The sequence below is a fragment of the Cyprinus carpio genome, chromosome A19, assembly GCF_018340385.1.
Source record: "Cyprinus carpio isolate SPL01 chromosome A19, ASM1834038v1, whole genome shotgun sequence".
In the NCBI taxonomy this organism is placed as follows: Eukaryota; Metazoa; Chordata; class Actinopteri; order Cypriniformes; family Cyprinidae; genus Cyprinus; species Cyprinus carpio.
This window is the reverse complement of record NC_056590.1, coordinates 449,302-467,046: the sequence shown is the minus strand read 5'-3', so window position 1 is coordinate 467,046 and position 17,745 is coordinate 449,302. Positions and strand designations below refer to the sequence as shown.

Here is a 17,745-nt window from a genome sequence, read left to right as displayed (position 1 = left end):
CTTTTTTGTCAGCAAGAAGGATGGAGGCTTGAGACCACACATCGATTACCATATCCTGAACTCACAGACTGTCAAATATCGCTACCCACTTCCTCTAGTCCCAGCCGACCTAGCGCTTAGAATAAGCACTTGAGAGGTCCTGCGCACTGTTTGAAGATGTGTGTGCATGTGTGCGCACTCATCCACAGTGCATACACACACAGAGAGCCTCGTCAGACAGACTTGCGTTTAAACTGACAAACTGGATCTGTGAATTATGTCTTAAAGGTGACCTATTATGCAAAATTCACTTTTATAAGGTGTTTGAACACAGTTATGCGACCGCAGTGTGTGAAAACAGCCAGCTTATAATGGTAAAATAGACCCACTCATTCTTTTATAACCCTTATAAATCTTAAACAGTCTCTCCGAATGAGCAGTTCCAGATTTCTCCCTACATACAAGTCATCGTAGGAAAAAAGTCCCGCCCATTTGTGACGATCTCTGCCATATTATAAAAGACACTGCCCTGAGTGCGAAGCAACAGCCATTACTGTTTTCTTGCTGTAGCTTCTGGAGAAACAATGTCAGCGCCAAAGAGGCATTACAAGTGTTGTGTGTTGGAATGCACCAATGAACATGGGAATCTCCATAGACTCCCTCCATCTTAGCCACTGAGGACATGATGGTTAAATTTTCATTTTGGACGAAATTTCCTAGAAAAGGAAAAAAAAACAAACAGAAAAGTCCTGTATGTTTGTGCCAATCATTTTATGCTGGACTGCCTCACAAGGGTCAGCTCAGTTCTGGAGTTGTGCAAAGATTGCTTCTGAAAGAGGGATCAATACCAATGCTTCGTGCGTGAACGTTAGCTCCAGACAAAGTAAATATGTGTCATATTTTGTTTTTCAAATTGCCTCTCTGAAAGAGCTTCTTGGCACTCTGTAAGGCTAATGTTGCTAAAACTTCGTCTCTGCCTGTTTTCACTGATGCTGCCTTCATGTGATACCATATTTATCATAAATAGAAATGTGGTAGTTAAAAATTGCATATGAAAGCAATGTGAAGTCGACCGCTTGAATTTATTGAACTCATAATCAGAAGTGGGATCTATAAAGTTTGTGATAGCACACAAAGGCACCATGAAACCAGCTATGTCATTATTTTTATTACGACGATATCCTCCTCTACTCCCGTAACCTGGCCAAACATCACCACCATGTGAAGCAGGTCCTGCAAAGATTGAGAGAACACCATCTATACCTCAAACTGGAGAAGTGTGAGTTCCAACGTGACACCATCCAATTCCTAGGTTACATCAGCGACCATCAAAGCATTTACATGGACCAGAGGAAGGTACAAGCTGTCAAGCACTGGCCTCAACCTATAACCATCAAGGAACTCCAAAGATTCCTCGGCTTTGCCCTGGCTCTGCACCTCTCACCTCACTGCTAAACAATAAGCCCAAGTCTCTGTCTTGGACTCCCAACACCATCAATGCCTTTCAGCAACTGAAGGATGCCTTTTACTCTGCTCCTACACTAGTTCATCCAGATCCAAAACTCCCTTTCATTGTTCAAGTGGATGCTTCAAAAGTAGGGGTAGGAGCAGTCTTGTCACAGAGAACCTCTTACACTCCATCCATGTGCCTTCTACTCTATGAAGTTATCACCAGCAGAGCAGAACTACGACATCGGCAACAGAAAGTTTCTGGCAATCAAGCTTGCTCTAGAGGAGTGGCAACACTGGCTGGAGGGAGCTAACCACCCATTTGAAGTAATCACCGATCATCATAATCTGGAATATCTTCAAGACGCTAAAAGACTCAACCCTTGACAGGCCCGCTGGGCACTCTTCTTCACCCGCTTCAACTTCTGTTTCTTACCGACCTGGATCAAAGAACCAAAGGGCTGATGCACTCTCCCGCATCCATCACACCAAGGAGAACAACACACCTCCAGCACCCATACTCCCTCCAGCCATAATAATAAGTCACATTCAGTGGTCCATGGATGACCAGATCACTGAAGCCACAAGCTCTGAGCCTGCTTCGTTTTCAAGGGGAAAAAAACTAAATTAAGTGCATTTTGCTTAAAACAAGTGAAATTATCTGCCAGTGGGGTAAGTAAAATATTCTTAACAAGAGTATTTTACTTACCCCACTGGCAGATACAGTAATTTTACTTGTTTTAAGCAAAATGCACTTAATTTATTTTTTTCCACTTGAAAACAAGACTAAATATCTTAAGTCATTTGGCTTATCTAGTAAAAGTATCTTGATTTAAGAATTGTAAGATTACAAGGAACCAAACAAAAATACTAAGTAAGATAAGCCATTTTTTGCAGTGTAGGACATGATCGTGCACATGAAAATACAGCGCTGATTATGCAAGTATTATGACATATTATGTTTCACAGATTGTGAATGCAAATCACAATGCGGACGTCTGCTTGAGATGCTATCGGCTGTATTTTGAATGTGCACCCGTGTTTGGTTATAGCTAATGCATTCAGGGTGTAATTCGAGTGCCTGTGCAGACAGCAGCCCTGCAGATGACTGACTCAGCATGTAGCCTTAAAAAGTGCCTGTACATTAAGGCTAATGAGAGGAGGCTTTGACTTCCCTTTAATCTGCTTAAGTAAAGCATGGCCTCCAATGTGAGGAACATCTACTCTTAACACTAACATTCTCCTCCTGTCCTGTGCATCACAATGTGATCATGACAACAAAGACCTTGCAGAACAAAAAGTGCATATTTTCTTGAAAACAAAGCACACACAAAACATCATAAATGCAACAAGTGCATGTGTTTCTTTATGGAACAGCTCAATAATTCTTCATATGTACGTATATATTGAACATTTTTAAGTGCTTCTCAATCAAAAATAAATATATTCTTTTATTCTTGTTTTATTATTATTTATTACATACTACCTTATTTATATAATATATGATAATTATATAATTTACTTTTATTTATATAATTAATATAACATTTTCTGACTTTTTAAGAAGTAATCAAGGAGTGACAGCAAGAGTTCTTGTTGCCAGGGCAACATTGGCTCTCATAGGCTTTTCAGGGAGGTCATGTGACCAGCAGCTTTGACGTCACCGTGGGAGGCAGTTTGGTGCTCTGAACTAAGCTGCGGGTGAGTCTTATGGAGTTTTTCATTGGAGCTGCTGGTTGCATCAAAGCTTGTTCCTGATACCTGTGGCTGCATATCAGTACTGAGGCCACACAACGCCTCTTCCCTGCCAAGCTCCCCAGGTTATGGCCATCTAAAGTCTCACGGCACAGCACCAGAACAACCACCTGAGGTGAGTTCTATCTTTTTTGTGCATGTTTTGCTGTTTTTCTTGCAGGTGAACTCTCTATCAGAGGACGAGAAATTGAAAACAGACAGCTGAGATTTTTGGGTATTATGTGAGGTTTGGATGAAAGGAAGCAAGCTGTTGCTTGAACGTGAACAGGATGCACCGATCTGAACTCTTAGAATGAGGACAGCTCTGTGTGGAGAATGAAGGTTTGGTTTTACTCCAATCTCTCCTTTATCCACCGAGAAACCTGGAACTGACAGAGTGCCGGAAGGCTACTGACCTGAGTGGATTTCAGACCATTTGGCTTTGGATAAATCCTGGAACATAAGGCTTAGAGAAGGGACTGATTTCACAAGAGGAACACAGAGTCTTGTCATGTAGACAGTATAATATACTACAGTTTTTTAACATCAGAATTAGAGATAGGTGTAGAATCAATTGTCCCTCAGAAATTGCTAGTAAATGATACAATCAATTACAAAGAAATGACAAGCAACGTTGAATTTTCATGCAATTTTCAAGTGTGAAATAGTATTTTTTTTTTTTTTTGTAAAACACTCTAATAATCTTAGTTTTATTTAAAACTTTGAAAAAAATATATAGTCGACAGATAATGTCTTACATAAGTCTTCTTCAGAATTTTGAATCACCCTTAGCTTTTTGCTTGAGTCCACTTCAGTAAGGACAAATAGTCCATGTAATTAATATAAGTTCATCAATTCTAATTTAAAATGCCTAAAAAAGTCAGACAATGTCTGTGCAAACATTTGAATGTATGCGCAGTCACACTGCAGTTATAACTACTCTATTGTTTTGAAGTCACATGGATTTGTGTGAAAGAGGAAATAAGCCTTTTGCTCTAAATGACTTAATTCTCATTACTGAGTGGTTGGTCATTAGCACACTGAAAAATAGAAGAGGAATCAGATAAAGTCAGTTGAAGTATGACTGGGAACTCAGGTTAAGTGGCAAACTTGTTTTCAGAACACTAAACAAAACATCTCAGGTTGCAGGAAGTTGTTGAGACACTCTTTTTTCACCTTTTGCATTGTTGTGGCATGCATGTAGGTTACACTTCAGTGTTTCAGAGCTGACAGGCTGTTCAGAAAGCACATAATTCTCCGAGAGGGTTTTTGAGAAGACGCAATGGGCGCTTGGAAAAATGTGACGTCTATGGGGATGTGGAAACAGATGCTCGGCTTTGTGGGAGAGTTTAGTAAAGCCCCAGAGAGAGGGAGAGAAATAAAGAGAGATAGAGAAGGAAATGTAGAAAGGGAGAGGGGAGTGTCTGTTCAGAAAACTTCCTGTGAAGAGCTGCCGACAGTCAGTGCTGATATAGAGAGGGAAGAAAGGAGGAAAGAAAGCTGGCGACATCACAAGGTCCTACAGGTGAAACTGAAGTGCATCATTTACATCAAGGTGAGTCAGAAAATAAAAGTTTTTCTTGCTACTGTCACCTTTGGCTATATTTGGTTTATAGGGCACTTTTCTTTGTAAAGCTGCCTTGGAACAAAATGCATCATGAAAAACGCTACATAAATCTATTCAATTCAAACAGTCTGTGGGTAGCTGACATGACATATCAGACAGTACACTGTTAAAAGTAAAGGTTCCAAAAAGGAGTTTTCGTAGCAATTCCATTGAAGAACTATTTTGAAAAGGACCTTTCAAAGAACCCTTCGGGGAACAGAAAGAATCATTTTTTCCTAATGTGAAAAACATTCTAAATCATCTAAAGAGTCTTTTTTCCACTATAAAGAATCTGGAAATGGAATGGAAATGTTCCATGGATTTATCTCTCTTTAAAAAAATGACAATTATTTTATTACTGTAATTATTATATCTTGATGTTGACAACCCAGCAACAAAAGAAAAGAAAAAGGACATATTATTAATGTATTAGATGTCTAAGTCTATCATGTAGACTGGTTGCAGAGATTTACATATGTAATGTTTGGTTTGGGATCAACAGAGTATTATGACCAATGCTGTCCATTAATGTCTTCTGTTTAATAGTGCACCTCATATGAGTGTAAATATGAAGTGTCCACTTTCAGCCTTAGTGTAAAGGTGGTACAAAAAATATATACTGTGACTTGTCTCACTTATAAAATGCTTCATTAGATCCTGAGTGCTTTTGGATCTCACTGGAGCATGTGAATCTGGCAGTGTTTGGATTGACTCTTGTGAGGATCGTGTGTATGTTTAATAAGGCTGAGGGTAGAGTTATTACTGTAATGTTCAGCTCAAGCACTTACATTCAGGGTGACAGCAGCTGAGAACGGTAATGTGCACTGTGTAATGAGCTTTGGTGTCAAGCGATAGTGATTTCACACTGAGTTCTTCTACATTTGTGTGCATTGAGGCTATAATGTAAAGGCATTTCCTGTTTGTGTTCATCATGTGAAGTCTCCCGTCACTATTGCTGTAATTGACCACAATTTCAAACTGTAAATGGTACGAACATTTTTTTTCCAAAAATAGAGGCTTTGCAAATATTTAGACTAAGCATGTGCGGGAATTGTTGAGTGTGGATCGCGATGGCTTTTGGTGCTGTTCTCACAGAAGGATGGAGGATTGTGTGGAGGTCAAGCAAGGATAGTTTACAAGCAGTTACCGATTTTAGATTGAAGTCTGGACGCTTACATTTGAACTAGACAAAAATGCTTAATGTCAAAAGTCTGGGTATTAATATAGTGTTGCTGTTTTTTCAGACAGGAAATATAGACCGTTAACGACCTCTGTACTGGTAAAAAAAAAAAACAAATGTCAGCAGAGAGTGTGTGATATTTATAACTACTTTCAAGTACATTCACTGAATTTTTCTCATACAAGCGAAACATGTAGGAGGTCATTTTCCTCTAGCTTTCGACTGCTTATATTTGCACAAATGTTAATACAACATGTTTCTCTTATTCAAAATTCCACACTTTAATTTGACAGTGTTTTGAAACCATGTAGTGAAGGCAAAGGTCTTAGCAGAGGTCGCCATTTTAGCCGAGGCCTGTAAATCTTATTTCCAGCTTATTTTAAAAACTTCTAATCTTTTAATTATTAATGGTTCGTTTTATAATGCATATTTTATTTGATCTGTTTACTGTCGGGTGTTCTTGAGGTTGCAGATGAATGTCTCAAAACATTTGTGATTTTGAGACATTCAAAAGCACATTGTTGTGTTGTTGTGTATTCTTTATCGCCAAGACCTGGTATAAGATATTTAGTGGCCCTTACATAACAGACCTGAGTCTATATTTATACTCTAGACTAGCTCTGCAGAACCTTGAGTTAATCCTGCAAAGACACAGAGAGGGAGATTGGGAGGGAAAGCAGACTTGTTAGCTAATTAGCTAAAGGAAATTAAGCATCGTGTTGGTTAAAGGAAAGTTTCTGATGCATTGTGTGTTCTGTGCAGTCAGTGTAGGACTCTTGCGGGCAGATTTGAGTAACACTTCAGTTTAGGGACCAATTCTCACTATTAACTAGTTGCTTATGAGCATGCATAGTACTAGCATATTGTCTGTTTATTAGTACTTATAAAGCACATATCAATGGCTCATTCTGCATGACCATATTTTAGATCCCTTAATCAAACCCACACCTAAACCTAACAGCTACCTTACTAACTATTAATAAGCAGCAAATTAGGAGTTTATTGAGGCAAAAGTCATAGTTAATATGACTTAGTTTATAGAGAGAATTGGTCCCCAAACTAAAGTGTGACTGAATTCTGATTTCATACATCAATATTAATATTTATTGACTATCACTTCATGCTAAATGAGATTGAAATTCTTAAACTGCCCCCTAGGGCATTTTTCCCTTTATTAAAAAATGCTCCAAGGCCACACTTTTATTTTATGGTCAAATTCTCACTATTAATGAACTATTACGACTTTTGCCTCAGTAAACTCCTAATTACTGTTTAGTAATTAGTCGTTACGTTTAGGTATTGGGTAGGATTAGGGATTTAAAATATGGTCATGCAAAATATGTGCTTTTTAAGTACTAATAAACAGCCAATATTCTAGTAAGATGCATGCTAATAATCCGCTGGTTAATAGTGAGAATTGCTCCCTATGCTAAAGTTTTACCATAAAATGAGTTTGAATGTGTGACAGTCTTGTGGTATGGTCATATTTACTGGTGTTCGGTGAATTTTCAGGGGCAAAATCCAGTCATTTCAGTGGGAATTTCCACGTGCAGATTTCAGGTTGTTCACACAAATTCACTGTGTTGACCACCAGAAAGCTGCTTGGGTTGAAAGTGACTTCTGTGCTTCATACATCAATAGACTATTGATAATTGACAATGGGCCTTTTATTTTTATGTTTTTGCCCACAGGTTTTGCTGAAATCTTTTTTTTTTTTTTTTTTTTTTTTTAATCTATCAATACATTCAATTAGAATAATGAGAACACTGCGTTGATTATTTTAGCTGTGGCAATTTTTGTTGGAGACAGAGAGAAAAAACAGATAATACTGAAAACATTGTGTCTTAAATATAAATAACTTTTTTGTTTAGAAACTGTTATATAAAAATATGTGGTATGACTTAACTATATCAGATGTTATACTGTAAATATAAAAAACAAAAACTCATACAGAAGCATTTTTTCTTTTTTTTGTGTGTGTGTGTGTGTTTGTGAATGTTTTCTTAATCTGCATTTTTGTTGTGCTTTCCAGTAAAAATATATAAACCCTTAAATCAAGAGCAAATGCTAGAGACTGTGAGGTATGTGTAGAGAATTTTATTTATTTCTTAATTATTATTTCATGTTATTATTTCCAAAACCGGTGAAATCATATATCCCAACATGCGGAAACACAGTTGAGACCTAAACTTAATATTTATAAATGAGACCTAAATCGATGTGGCATGAATTTTGTGTTAGCATAGCACAGATGTCATGTGCAGATTGAGGTGAGCAGGTGCCAGCAATGAGCCACAGAAACCGACAGGCTTGCAAGGGCTGGCATACAGTGTGCGATACATGAAATTCATAACTAAACATTATTCATTGATCCTGATTCATTCTAGCTGTCAGCCTACAGTCTGCTAATGCTCACTTGATTTTTCCCCTTGACTGTAATTTTAGCATACAGTACACTTATTGAACAAGGCAATGTAAATGCAGCACTATAGATGACTGCTGATGTGAAGGAAATTTCCGTGTTGACTAATGTCCCTAGATGTGCCCATGATAACTCATACACAGAAAAGTTCTTTCTTTTAGTTAACACTTACTGTGTTTATTTTGGCGTGCTTGGGAAAGAACAAGGAAACTATGAGAGTATTCGATGGGTTTTTAATTTCGTAGCCCCCTCACAGAGATGAATGCAGCACTGACATTTTCCACAGTCATAGTTCAGTTTCGGAGCTTCTGGTTTTATTTAGCCTCTGTGGTTTTGAAGGGTGGAGGACATGGAGGTATCAACCTTTGTATCACATGACACGTACCTTCCTGTGTGTTTGACCACTCATGTGAGAATGTTCATTTCTATCATTTTGATGGCTCATGCTTCTGTAAGGCTGTCAACACAAGTCACATGTCATTCGTTTCATTTATAAGTCCGTGCATGTTCTACGTTTTGTCTGCTGATGCATGAGAATGAAAAAGATCTCTGATCTGGGAGATTGACTGACAGAGTTTAATTTCAGCTTGCAACATTTGCAAGTGTGTTTGTTTGTTTCTCATGATTAATTTTATAAGGATTTTCTTAACTTCTAACTTGTTTACTTTTTGTATGCAATGAAGAAAGAAAGAATCAGTTTTTTTTCTTGTCCATTAAAATAACTAAACATTCTGTAAACATAATCCTTGAAACATCATATTTATTTATTCATTCAAGTGCTCAAATAAATAAATAAACAGGTTTCTTTTGTCTAAAATAGCTAAACATCCTTTAATCTACTGCATAGTGTATTATGTCATATTTTCATATAGCATGAAACTGTTTTTTTTTCTTTATCCCATAAATTTTTTTTTATTATTATTTCCACAATATTTATTAATACTCTCAATACCTTTTATTTTTAGTATTTAGTTTTAGTTTTTTTTATTTCTATTTAGCTTTTATTTGTTCTAATTTTAGTAATTTTAGTACTTCATCTGAAATGTATTTAATTTCTGTTAGTTGCCAGTTTAGTTCTTCTTTTTTCCCCCTTTATTTATTCTAATATTAATTATTTTATTTCAGCTTTGTTTCAAAAACCATTTTTTTTATGTATTTAATTTAGTTACACGGTTTATACAAAAAACACTATGTATACTGTATATAAAGTTCAACATTGGTTATTTTTAACCAGTCTCATCTTATTTGATATTCTTCTCTCTGAACGGTGCCTAAACATAGTTGTGCTGATGAAAACAAATGGTTTGGTGGGTTGATATGTCACCTGTCCTCGGGACATCAGTGTCCACCTGTGTCTGTGAGCAGGTGTTATGTAAGCATGACGTCTCTGCGGGACGATTGGAGGCTCTAAGAGTCTTAGGGTTAATTAGAGACAGAGATCTTTGAGCTGTTGACCCTAGAAATAAGAGTCCAAGAACATCAGTGATCCGCAAGCCAGTGGCTCTGCTTTATAAACACAGGCTAAGCTCAGGGTCCCAAAAACACGGCCTGTCCTGAGGAGGATCAGAAGTGATGTCACTGACGATCAAAAGGCTGGAGGTAACACACCAAGAGACACGTCTCTGAGTGATTGGAACAAACCCCTGAACTTTAACCCTAGCATTGTGGTGACTTCAGAAATTTTTATATTTGTTCCATTCTTCTAAAAGAAACATCCTATCGTTTGATTTGTCCTTAAATCCCATTATTGAATAATAGCACATTTTTATACCAAGTCGCTTCAAATGCAACTGTGTTTTGTGCTTCACTAACAGTGAGATTAGGCTGTCTGTTACCATGACAACAGATAGAACGTAATACAAATGTTGCATATCCATTAAGCAATTATACTCTGATTGATCACGATGCTTTTATCCATGCATTCATCCACAGGGGCGGACAGAAAGTCTGCTGTGGACAAATTGACCTGTTGTGCTTTAGTGCTCAGACTGGACGGGTGGAGGAAGTGTGTGTGTGTGTGTGTGTGTGTGTGTGTGTGTGTGTGTGTGTGTGTGTGTGTGTGTGTGTGTGTGTGTGTGTGTGTGTGTGTGTGAAGGTGCTGGTTTGTAGAGCGGAGATACAGTGGCCAGCAGGGGCTTTTTAGTTGAGCACTGGGTTTGTTTAGGCCCTAAGAAGATCATGGGAGAATAGATGTTCAAAATAAATAGTCTAATGGGGCATCCATGTTTACACAGGAAAAAAATAGATAGCAAATTAGAGAAACATCTCTGACAAAGCTGATATATCAGTTAAATAAAAACATTAATTAGAAAAATACAATTGACGGTTGAATTAGCATTGAAAAAGCAACATCTGAGCAATACAGTTTTCTTCTAGGTTCCTATGGCCACATAATTCAATATTTACAGTTTTAGTAAAACATATACTACTGTACACTACTTTTTGGAAAGGAGTCTATTATGCACAGCAAGGGTGTATTTATTTGACCAAAAATTCTGTGTAATATTGTGCAGTATTATTGTAATTTAAATGATTTAAAAATAACTTTTTTTTTCTGTGTGAATATATTGTAAAATGTATTTTATTTCTGTGATGCTCAGCTGAATTTTCAGCATCATTACTCCAGTCTTCAGTGTCACATGATCTTCAGATATCAGTATAATATGATGATTTGTTGATGAAGAAACATTTCTGATTATTACCAATGTTGAAAACATTTGTGCTGAAAATATTATTGAAATTACTGAAAAAGTTCAAAAGAACAGCATTTATTTGAAATAAAAATGAATTTATAAATAAGACATTATAAATGTCTTTATTGTTACTTTTGATCTAGTTAATACTTCTTTGCTGAATAAAATTTTAAAAATAAATAAATAAATAAAAAACTTCTATGACCCCACATTTAATATTGAAACAGTAATTTTAATTTAATCAAGTAAGGAGGCAAATTTTAATCACGTAAGTGAATGAAAATCAAGCTAATGTTATTTTTAGTTTCATTTACATATTTCTTACATAAATTTCCAAAAGTGGAAAGAGCACTTACTAACTGGTATGATTAATGCCTTCAAAACTAGTTGGTAGACATTTGCCTAATTCATTTCACCACCAGTTTGGTTTCACCATTTATGACTGATGGTTTCAAGTGAGAGAGAAACAGATGTGGCACAGATAACAGAAACGTGAGCTGAACTTCAACCATTTTTTATATTTTATTGTTATTATTATTTATTTATTTATTTATTTATTTATTTATTTTTGTTAGAATGTGACTCTCACATCATTTTGTTAAAGGAGACAGAAATAAACACACTATATATAGCGTGGAGCTGGATGGACACATGCGCTACGTGAGGAGCAGCGAAAGGCAAACTGATGGACTGCTTCCTGTTTACAAGACGAGTTCAGTTTCTCCATCTCTCAATCTCCCCAGTGTTAGTGTTTGTCCCCCATCACTCTCATCTCAGTGGACAAGGATGAGAATAACGAGTCCTTGTACACAACATTTGTGTCTCGCATAAATATAATGCATATATAAATGACTTTTATTATGAATAATGCAAGTTTTATGTGTTAATATACACATTGTTCTGAACAGAACTACAAAAAGAAAAATCCTACTTAGTTTGATGGGGGGTTTTTTCAGCTTCTCCTTGCTATATTAAAACCAACCAAGAAAAAACACCCATTTTATAGAAATACTCTAATTTATGCTCTCAAGATCATATATGTATAGGACTGCAGGCACGTGGGGTTTTATGAGAGCTTTGCTTGCACCAGGAAATGATTCGGGTGCAGCTGCACACACACACACTGCAGCAGATGAGAGCCTCACTGTGGTCTACCAATGGAAAGTTCAGTTGACAGATGGGAAAAGGAAGACAAATTTTAGATGTGTAACAAATATGTGTGCTTTGCATACATAATAATACGTTCACAGTGAGGGACACGTCCCGTCATGGTTTAGGCATTGCGTATGTTTACTGCAGAGCTCACGAGACTTTACAGAGAATGCTATCTTTGCCTCCAAACAAATCCTTAGGAGGACTAGATATGAAGATGTGTTGATATAAAGTGACAGTACGCTGAACAAAAAATATGTAGGATTAGTTTGAGACTGTTTTCACTCAATGTAATATGTACACCTATATTGCTTGTTAAATTTTACAGTGTATAGAGTAATAAATTGTATGTGGATAGAATCAGATCAGCTCATTGATCTTAGAATATTTTGATGAGAAACATTTGAGTTTGTAGTGAAATCTTTTAATGTCAATTAAACTTTGGTATCGTGGCACAGTTAAGATAAGAGTGAGAATAAGAGTTCCTTACCGCTGGAACATTAACTAACAGTTCTTCTCTTCTTCTGCTTCATCTCTAGTTGAAGCCACACCATCAGCATGGGAAAGCAGAACAGCAAGCTCCGTCCCGAGGTGATACAGGACCTGTTGGAGAACACAGACTTCACTGAGCATGAGATCCAGGAGTGGTACAAGGGCTTCCTGCGGGACTGTCCCAGCGGCGCGCTCAGCATGGAGGAATTCAAGAAGATCTATGGCAACTTCTTCCCCTATGGAGACGCGTCAAAGTTTGCGGAGCACGTCTTCCGAACCTTCGACGCCAACGGAGACGGAACAATAGATTTCAGAGAGTTCATCATCGCCCTGAGCGTCACGTCACGCGGCCGTCTGGATCAGAAGCTGAAGTGGGCCTTCAGTATGTACGATCTGGACGGCAACGGATACATAAGCAAGGCGGAGATGCTGGAGATCGTACAGGTGTGTGTGAGTGTGACTCTCTCGGGTGAAGCATTACAGATGTCTCCAGACAAAGTTAGAAATCCTGTTTCCTCCATGAGGAGTCATTCATTATCTTAGAAAATGACGATGCAACACTCTAAAACCTAACAGTCAAACTTCAGTTAATTTCACTCAAATATAGTCCATTGCACTTAACAGAATAAGTAATGTGAACTCAATAGCTGATTATATTAAGCAGAACTCAAACTGAACGAGTTAGAGATTTCTAGTTCCCAGCATGCTTTGCTTCTTCAGAATCTGTAAGGAGAAGTAAATGTTGAGGTTAAATGCTATTTTATGTGTTTTTGCACAAGAGATCTATTTGTGTTTATTGACGTAATTGGGGTGGGCAATATGGCAAAAATATCATATCACAATTTTTTTTTTTTTAAGGAAAGTCACATTACGATTCTTTGTCGCGTTGGTTTTACTATTTTGCAAGTTGTCTGAGCAGTGCAGCCAAACTAATTTCCCTGTTTTAAAAAACAAAGCATTACAAGATACACTTTACAAATACACATAATATACAAATAAAACAAACAGTGCTTAAATTTTCAAGTACAGTAGCTGTATTTAGCAGTAGCATTCAAGAAATTGAATAAACAAATATAAAAATAAAACACTATATACATTATACATTGATTTTTATTTAAAGCAACTGTATTAAAGTTCTTCAGTCAAGAGCAGTGAGTGACTTTTCTCTTTGTGTTTAGTTGTTTTATTAACATTAGTTCACACAAAAATTCTGTCATGATTTACTAACTCTCATGTTCTTTTTAACCTGAACGAGTTTTTTTGTTGAACATAAAAGTTATTTGAAGAGTGTTGCTGGTCCCCAGTGTCAAGTCAATGGGGACCAGCAACTGTTTGGTTACTCACATTCTTCAAAATAGCTTCTTTTGTGTTCAGCAAAAGAAATAAATTAAAACTGGATTAGGACAACATGTGAGTGAGCAAATAATGACAGAATTTACGCCTCTACTGTCGTGCTGAGCGACCTCCAGAAAAGCTCTCGCTGGATCCGCTCCTCAGCTATGAATGAGAGGAACGTCTGTACTTCCCCAACAGAGCACAAAACAGCTATTATTTTGTTGTTCAAAAAAAGGTGCGCTCCTCCAAAACTGTTGCGTTCATTTATAAAAAGTTGCGTTCGATCCTCGCTGGCTGTGCTGATTTAATCTAACGGGTCTAGTGTCTTGTGTCACAAGTTCAGTGATGCAGGAATTGGCGATTCTCTCTGGCCAATCAGTGATTAGCAGAGTTTACACAACACGTTTTGGTAACAGTACGAATCGCTTGGGACCTCAGCCGAGGTGATACTGAAAAAAGTACCAGGTACTATACTCAGTGGAAAACCCCCCCAAAAGCGAGCCGTGCCGTACCATATCATGCAGTGGAAAAGCATTAGGCTGCTGTCACTTTAAGACACGCATCATCCGCTTTTTCTCAACTGTTCGTTTTCACTTTAGACATAATCATCTGTGTTTATAGGTAGACTTCATGAGTTTTTGACAGTATTAGCGCAATCAGACGCAAAAGATAACTCAGCCCAACTTAACTTAGCTTGTTATGTAGTGATTTTAAAGGATTTTTCTATTAGTTGGCTAGCTAGAGAATAGTGTTTGTTATTAAATTAAATGGTTTTAATCAATACAGTTATGTTTAAGCAATATTAAAATAACTGAGTGAAGTTTAATTGAATTTCAGGAAATATTCTTCTCAAATGAAATAAATTAACGGTACTCATAACTCTTGGTTTCTGAACTTATATAGCCTAATAATATGGCAAATCAGAAATATCAAACTGCTTCTAGCAAATGTCTGGTTTTTGACTGGTGTCTTATTACCTTGTTTTTTAGACCAGAAAAAACAGCAATTTTCGGTTACGCATGATGTTTTGCTCAATTAGGGAGAGTTGAGTGCAGCGGGTAATCACTTTTTGCTCGTATTTAGGTAAATTTCACGCTGTTGGAGCACTTGGTGACTTCCTAAGTGCACTCTCTGAATCTGACAGCTGAGTGCAAGCAAATAGCTGTAATCTTCTTTTCAGTTCATTCAGTTCTCTGGGAAAAGCAGTCGCTATGGTTGCTTTGAAATTTATGAACTGACAGCTCCAATTCCAAATCATACCCAGAGTCCTGTAATTTTCTCTAATAAGATTTAATGTCTACTTAGGCCTTGACAGCTGCACTCCCAAACCAAAAGAAAGCAAACTCTAACCCAGAAAGCTAGAAAATTCTAAAGCAGCACTGCATGTATTATTTCCCCAATAAAACAACCCAAGAATGCATTGCAGCGAGTTCAGAATCATCCAAGATTAGAGATGATTCCGTCATGGAAGAAAAAAGTTGATTATAAATATAGTTATGCTTGTTAGAGTACTGTGTTGTTAGCTTAGCGACATGCTAAAGCCTTGTTGAATTTTTTGTTGATTTTTTGTTTGCAAGGTGACAGCAACAGTGAGGAAGCTTAGTAGGTTAACAACAAGGAAGCTCACTAGGTTGTGGAAGAGATTTTGTCTTGTTCTCTCTGAGTAGAATTTTACACTTGTTGAGCAACATCAGATTTTTCTTTTAGGGTAATAATACCTACCCTTACGAAAAAGAAGTTTATTCAAGTGTGCTATTAGTATACTTCTTTTAAACTAAAAATAGGAAAGTATGCTTTTAGTTTACTTTTTATGTACTTCTATGTACTCAGAAATTGGCTTTATGTACTCCTCAGAAATATACTTAAAATGACATTTAAGTATACTTGACTTATACTTACAAAAAGTCTAAATATACTTGAACTTTACTTAAGTATACTTAATAAAATAAACTTGAAGTATACGACTTTTTGGTAAGGGTAATGTTGATTTTATCTTTGATGTTGTCTTCCTCAGGCCATCTATAAGATGGTTTCTTCAGTGATGAAGATGCCAGAGGACGAGTCCACACCTGAGAAACGCACGGATAAGATCTTCCGCCAGATGGACACAAATCGTGATGGTGAGCTTCCTATTCTCTTGCGAAAAAAGAGATGCACTTAAGTGTATTGAATGCAACCTTCTAGTGTACTTAAAATCTTCAAAGTATATTTAAAAAAAATAATTTCATTGAAACAAAAGACCACTTAAGTGCACTTAAAGAGAGACAATTCTTATGTAGACTTTTAATTAAGAAGTGCACTTAAATGTATTGAATGCACACTTCTAGTGTACTTTAAATCTTAAAAGTATATTTAAAAAAATATATTTCATTGAAACAAAAGACCACTTAAGTGCAGTTAAAGAGAGACACTTCTTAACACACTTAAGTAGACTTTTAATTAAGAAATGCACAAGAAGTGCATTTAAAACCATTGTTTTAATAGTCCTTTGTTGTGTTTTAAAGAAGTGCACTTATTTTGATGCGTTGACTAACATACTAAAGCACATGTGAAGCTCTTGATTAGAATTTTAACCGCAGTGTGTTATTCAATATAATTACATTTGATGATATTTGTTGATGAAAGTACATTACACATTACAGGTGTTTTAATAACATATATATTTTTAAAATTCATGTCATACATGTTTAATAGAAATAACATTAAAGTATAGTTTAGTTTCTCATAAGTGCTTGGCAGTACACAGATATGGCAGTATCATATTTCAAAGATAATAATATTAATTATGAAATGACATATAAGTCCTACATAGGTTGGTAAAAACACTCTAAAGTTGCATAATACTAATTGCATGTAATGTAAATTTAAACTATAATACATTTTAATTTATACTAATTGCATGTAATGTAAGCAATTATATTAAGTTTAAGGTGATTTGGTAAAGATTTTTTGCATTTCACTTGTTGCTCAAAAATTGACCCTGTGTTGTTCCTCAGGTAAGCTGTCACTTGAAGAGTTTGTAGAGGGCGCAAAGAACGACCCATCGATCGTGCGACTGTTGCAGTGTGACCCCAGCAGTGCGGGACAGTGAATCAGCAGCGTCTCGCTTCTGTCATAACCTCTCTTACGCAAGTCTTTTCTACTTCAAATGTCAGCAGAGCATGGACTCCAAACCACATCCCGATCTCAGTGTCTGTGGGTTTCCCACTGAACAGCACGCATGGAAACATGTGACCATTCATTTCCCACAGACACACACTGGGTGACAGTGAAAACCAGTCATACAGAGATCATACACACTAAGAAGCTTGTGTTCATGTCTCTCTTTCTCTGGTTTTTCAGTTCCTCATATAAGGCTTTTTGCAATTGAACACAACGGGCAGTGATGCTAGTGACATTTGACTGTAGGGTACTGAGATAAATCCCTTCAAAAAGGGCTTTAGATATTAACAGGGAGTTAATGCAAACTTTTCCAAGCATGCAAAATGCACCAGATAATGTAACACTTTGTCAAACTTTCTAAACACCAAAATATAGTTTATTTAATAATTATTTTTAAGAATTTAATAAATTAAATAATTTTACACTTACAATGAAAAATGTCATTTCTAGTGTTCCGAGTATTTCAGTTCCATTTTTAAATTAAATATTTCATTTCTAGGACATATCAGTTTTTTTTTTACTTGATTTTATTTTTATTTTT

The 17,745-nt window shown here is 36.5% G+C and overlaps 1 protein-coding gene across 2 annotated transcripts; it reads left to right on the top strand.

Moving 5' to 3' along the window:
• Window positions 1-3,126: 3,126 nt before the first annotated feature.
• On the top strand, window positions 3,127-17,672 carry LOC109073229 (neurocalcin-delta B). 2 transcript variants are annotated; one of them, XM_019089397.2, is made up of 4 exons: window positions 3,127-3,298; window positions 12,755-13,151; window positions 16,057-16,162; window positions 17,039-17,672. In XM_019089397.2, exons 2-4 carry the CDS (start codon window positions 12,774-12,776, stop codon window positions 17,131-17,133), a joined length of 579 nt encoding a protein of 192 aa, XP_018944942.1. In that variant the 5' UTR covers window positions 3,127-3,298; window positions 12,755-12,773; the 3' UTR covers window positions 17,134-17,672. The 2 variants fall into 2 exon arrangements, with proteins under 2 accessions (XP_018944942.1, XP_018944941.1); XM_019089396.2 differs by lacking the exon at window positions 3,127-3,298 and adding an exon at window positions 4,329-4,717.
• Window positions 17,673-17,745: the final 73 nt, after the last annotated feature.